We start from the raw sequence: 6,012 nt of genomic DNA, 5'->3' as shown, positions 1-6,012 counted from the left end.
GTTGTGCGTATATATACGCATTTTCAATCGATAAGATAACTGCATTAAAAATGTATAAATTTTCAATTAGAGCAAATTTTATTTTCACCATTTGAAATTATGGTCGCACTGCGACAATCGGGGCGACAATGCGTTAATCGGGACGAATCAAATAAAAAAAAATTAAATCTTAATCAAATATGATAATAATATTAATAACTAATTAACACTGGGTCGAAGAAAAAAAACTGATGGAGAATTATAGTTTACTATTAACATTATCTTTATTTGATAGTTATCATTTAAAAAAATCTTTCAAGTCCGCTTATGCTAAACACTATCACCTGGAAATAACCACCGGTTCAACATTTGTACCTTCTCGTTCCCCTTCCCGTCAAAACTGTCCATTCTATACACACCACACGCGCAGAACACGTCGTCTGTCCACCAATTCAGACTATATCATCTATAACTCCGGATATGTTAATTTAATAGCAAAATTATCACCGAGTTATTAAATTGCGCTCTCAAACCGAACGATTGAGCGCAGTTGCTGTACTGTACAATGTACGCAGTACCTCACTGGTGACTCTGCAAGTCTCGGGGCCACTCAGGACCCCCTGTACATAGCGAAATCCGCAAGTTTCCGCCGCAACTCGCAATCGGTCCACTGCCAAATGTTACAATTATCTATGCGCTTGTTGCGAGCGACACATTTCACACCGAGTTTCACCAGCGACACGGATCTCGCACCAGCGACTCATATCTCGGTGTTGAGAATCACCGGCATCCCGTATCTCAGAGTCGAGATTCACCGGCATCCCGTATCTCGTTGCCAAGTTTCACCGGCAAGTCGTATCTCAGTGACGAGATTTACCGGCGTCTCGTATATCGTTGCCGAGTTCCACCGGCGTCGGGTGTCTCGGCGTCCCGGGCTCCGCTAGAGCCTCCTGTGGCAGTAGAAGGCGTCCTGGTGGTGCGGGTGGAGGTGGGTTGGAGTGGCCTGCGCGGCATAGGGGTGCGGGGAGGGGAGGTGCGGGGGCGTTCGTTATTGCGCCGGCGGGGGCGGAGGGCCGGGGGGCGCGTGAGACATCCCCGAGGGGAGGGGACCCTGCAACATAAAATAATGAACAATCATTATTTTGACACTATGTAGGGCAATTTTATGTTGGTACTGGAATATTGAATGGCCTTGTTGCAAGAGCGGGCTGAGAAATCTAGCCATGTTGACACTGGAATGTCCGAAGGCTAGGTGAGAAATATAGCTATATTGAGACTGGAATGTCCGAAGGCTGGCTGAGAAATGTAGCTATTTTGAGACTGGAATGTCCAAAGGCTAGCTGAGAAATGTAGCTATATTGAGACTGGAATGTCCAAAGGCTAGCTATGAAATGTAGCTATATTGAGACTGGAATGTCCAAAGGCTAGCTGAGAAATGTAGCTATGTTGACACTGGAATGTCCCAGAATGAAGGCTGGCTGAGAAGTGTAGCTATAGCTGACCTGCATCGCATTGTAGGGCATGGAGTGTTGCATGGGCGGGCCGCCACCCATCTTGTTTGGTCCGTCTTCCGCTTTCTCCTCTTCCCGCCTCTTCAGACACGCCGCCTTTGGATTCAGATTCCGTTCTGTAATAATAATAAAAAAATACAATCAAACACTGAAATTCAATTTGTTTAAATAATAATAATATATTTGAATTTAAAAATTAGAATATCAATATAAAATATAATAGATATGGCCTCAGAATTTTTGTATTCCTCCATAACACAATTACGCGTTACATAAAAGTATAGTATAAACGTTGTTGAGTGCTCATTCGTTTTTGAGCGTGGGTCGATAATTTTTCATGTTTTCAGCTATCAAACTTCAACAAACATCACTTTTGACGTCAAATATAATAAATTTAGGCAATTATCCATGAACGTTATTTTTTTCCGATTTTAAATCATTCATCTTTACATTTGTACCGACTACACAGCATCGGAATGTGCAGATTTTTTTGGCACAGCGAGGGGAAATTCTAGTGATTCAAGCGCAATGTTTCCAATTTAAACAATATACTTAAAAGTTTCAAGAATTTGAGGAGCGTGATTGTCAATCACAAGTAGAATTTAATTCATATTTGAAGCAATGACTTTATGATTATTTTCCATTTTATAATACAAATTTAACTTTTAAAATCACTATAAACATTTTATTATTATTGTAATATGGTAGACATTATAATTAAGTTATAATAAAATATTTAATGTTTTTTTTTTTAAAGGAATAACCCGCAAAGCGTCTATTTTAGATGCTTGTCTGCAGGTAGGATAGTAAGGATAGGGAAGGTAAATGTGAAGAATACATCACAGACCAATTGAAAATAAATCTTTCTTGAATTCATTTTGCAATTGGCGGGAATGGAACCCGCGACGCCAGTTTCGCAGTCGAGCGTCTACCCAACTACGCCACGGTGTCTGCCAAACAAAATTATATTTAAATTATAATTAAAAATTTTGTCTGCCTCCGTAGTGTAATGGTCAGTCCACTCCGCTACCGTTCTGGAGGTCCCGGGTTCGATTCCTGGGGGGGGCGGTCAAATAAATGTAAGTGATTTTTTCACTCTAATATTTATTCAATATTACCCTGGTGTGGTTGTGGTAACTGAAGCGGAGGGCTGATCACCTTTCCTCATGTCTTTACGATCAAGATAACTCTGCGTTTATATGATGCAGTGCCCTATGCACCATTGGGTGGGGATAAGGGTTTGAATATTTAAAAAAGAGTTGCGTACCTCTAACTTGCTGTTCCAGCGTCATTATGACCTCCACGGCCATGTTGAGGATTCCCAGCTTGGTCTGCGGCTTGTCGCTCTTGAGGTGCGTCATGCACATCCGCCCCAGCTCCTTGAGCGCCTCGTTGATGTCCCTGATGCGTATCCTGGACATCCAAGCCAAACGTCAGCGACACACAAACATTACGCTGCACTTTGCAGACCGCCACACGGAATCACCTCATAGTAAGCGTATACATACAATCGTATTTCCATGCACCAAAACCAGTTAAATTCTACAGTCATGCAAGCCTATTCATATTGTAAAGATAGAATCAGTGTTTTATAACATAAAACTATTTTGTTTTTAAACACTATCAATGGTACTTTTCTCCGACCGGTTTCGACAAGAATCTTGTCATCATCAGGGTTAAACATATCGCTCACTCCTTTCAAGAACGTCATTAATCAAAAATCGTCAATTTTCAGTTGTGCATGTTTACGGAATGCCCAGAAAATGTACTATATGTTTGCAAAAGTGGCATATTTTTAATTTAATATTTACCCGCTACATGGCAGAAAATGTTGTTTTTGCATTTTGAAGAAAATGTATTGTTTAATAATTCTTCTAAATATACAAAATATTTTTCAAACTGAGAAAAATCATTCAGGTATTACCTAAAAAGATCTGTTGCACAGTAAAAAGTTCAATAAGTGGATTGATATTTATTTTTAATATATTGTATTATATTTTAAACTTTAAAAACGATCTCCTGAAAAATCAAGTATTTTGATATATGACGTTGTTGAAAGGAAGGAGTGAGCGATATACAATCATATTTTCATGCACCGAAACCAGTTAAATTCTACTGTCACGCAAGTCTATTCATATTGTAAAGATAGAATCAGTGTTTTATTAGATAAAACTATTTAGTTTTTAACCACTTTTTATTGATTATACTAGTTATGGAAGGTTCCACTATACTCTGTAACAAAATTAACCCGGGAATTGATTATACGGGACTTTTTCACCATCTGTCCCAGAAAATTAGTACCGTAGAACTTTGATGTGTTACTTAAATGTATTTTTTTTTTAAATTATCTGTATTTGGTCTACAATAATGAACGTATGGTGACAATAAGTATCACCTGTCAGGGAAACAATGAATCATGTCGATACGTTCATTATTGTAGACCAAATACAGATCTAAATCTTTTTTTGTACTGGGCTCAAGTAACACATCAAAGTTCAAGTAGTCCCGTTCTACGGTACCCAAAGTGTATATCGTAGTCATACAGGAAAAAGTGACCAACTAACAAAACGTAAAATGTTCAGGAGGGCTATTTAAGTCACTTTTGCTTGGCAAGAAAATAAACATCAATCCAGGTAGTCATTTTTAACAAATCAATTATATTATACTTCCAAGTTTAAAATCCTTTGGGATTTTCTCAGGACAATATTAAGCTAGTAAGATATCAAATGGTCAATGCTCACATTTTTGTAAAAAAATGCACTTGGTCACTTTCTCCTGTATGACTACGATATATCCATTTGTATATCCATTTTTCATACTTCTCATTGGACGGTGTGTGTGTGTGTGCGTGTGTGTGTGTGTGTTTGCAGTGTATGTGCCTAGGTGTGTGTGTGTGTGTCATCTCACCTCTCCCTTGCGTTGTTGGCCTGCCGCCTCTCTTTCTCTCTCACGGCCTTGGTCAGCGGGTCCGCGTCCGGCTCCTCTCCCTCGTCGGCGCTCGAGCAACTGTTCAACCAACGCACGCCACGTGAGCGCCACTCTTGTACGCAACTTACCGCTAGCCCTAGCCGGACTTAGCATAACCTCACGCAAACGTATGTTATACCATACGGTTTCTATCAAACTCAACCTAAACTTGCTCAATTTAACGCGACCTCATCATTGTCGATGTAATGAGCCAACATAATTCGACCTTACTTAAATTACCTAACTCGATAAAAACTTACCTAACTCAACAAAACTTACCTAACTCTACAAAACTTAGTTAACTCACCAAAAACTCACCTAATTCGATCATTGTCGATACAATGAGCCAACATAACTTGACCTTACTTAAATTACCTAACTCGATAAAAACATACCTAATTCAACAAAATTGCCTGACTCTTAACTTACCTAACTTGCCAAAACTTAACCTAACTCGACAAAATTGACCAAACTCAATCATTGTCGACGCAATGAGCCAACATTACTTGACTTTACTTAAATTACCTAACTCTATAAAAACTTACCTAACTCAAGAAAAACTTAACCATAATTTACCTAACTCGACAAAAGTTCCAGTATAATTTTTAATTTAACCTTACCTAAGAATGTCAGTGTAACTAAGGTAATTGTATTGCAACATTCACAAATGTAGCCCATCAGTGACAAGTGTCAGCAAACAAAAGTCATTCTTCGATTCAACAGTGAGTTTGAGATACTCTTATAATATTTGATACTTTAAATGGAAAAATTAATTTTTTAAATATATGATAATTCTTATAAGAGAGCTAGAATTTAAGTTGAAATACAGGTTAATTTTAAATTACGTAGCGTCAAAACACAATGTAAATTTGTTACCGTAAAAACAAACTCAGTGCCTTGGGACTCACCTTTTGATTCTGAAGCGGACGCGGTCGAGAGAAAGAGAGGCGTCAGGTCTTAACATGGGGGGAAGAACGAGACAGATATACAGTCAATATATATATGAAATGGATGATTTTCGTGTAGGCGCAAGCTGATACACTGCCGTGCTAAGCGTAATGGGGGTAACCAACATTTTGTGCGTAGACGAAGAAGAATATACAAGTCTGGGTGTTAACAGGAAGGACTTACGACCCGTCATAGGATGATAATAGTGATCACTTTATAATTTTTTTTTTAAAGAGAGTATTTGTATTTTTATTATTTACAAAAATCACTTTGTGATAAAATCTATCCATTTTTAATTCAAGTTTTACCTAGTAAATACAACTATTTCTTAAAAATCTATTTTTTGATGCATTCCACATCATTTTCAAACACCACTCATTCTGTGAACCTAAGCGGCTCATAATACAAAATAGGCATCAAATTGTGGTAGAGTGGGTTCGAACCGAGAAACTCTGACTCGAGAGTCCACGACACTAACCACGGGACCAGAACGCGACACAACATGACGGGTCATAAGCCCTGTAAATACCCAGACTTTCATATTCTTCTACATCTACGTTGAGATGTCAAAATAACTAACGAAACCAAGATTTGTGAACAAGGATTT

General features: G+C 38.5%; 1 protein-coding gene across 6 annotated transcripts in view; it reads right to left on the bottom strand.

The window, feature by feature from the left end:
• Positions 1-238: 238 nt before the first annotated feature.
• The window catches only part of da (transcription factor daughterless), a 119,751-nt gene continuing 113,977 nt past the window's right edge, over positions 239-6,012 (bottom strand). For all 6 annotated transcript variants that reach the window (XM_088257074.1, XM_088257069.1, XM_088257072.1 and 3 more), the window contains 3 exons: positions 2,758-2,903; positions 1,482-1,606; positions 239-1,090 (listed from right to left, as the gene is read on the bottom strand). In XM_088257074.1, the coding sequence (XP_088113200.1) occupies positions 1,028-1,090; positions 1,482-1,606; positions 2,758-2,903 (334 nt within the window). In that variant the 3' untranslated portion in view covers positions 239-1,027. The remainder of the gene's footprint in view (positions 1,091-1,481; positions 1,607-2,757; positions 2,904-6,012) is intronic.

This window comes from Brachycentrus maculatus, unplaced genomic scaffold (genome assembly GCF_059751285.1).
Source record: "Brachycentrus maculatus isolate JH-2025_06_01 unplaced genomic scaffold, ASM5975128v1 h1tg000070l, whole genome shotgun sequence".
Lineage (NCBI taxonomy): Eukaryota > Metazoa > Arthropoda > Insecta > Trichoptera > Brachycentridae > Brachycentrus > Brachycentrus maculatus.
The sequence above is the reverse complement of the archived record's forward strand: the minus strand, read 5'-3'. Positions and strand labels throughout refer to the sequence as shown.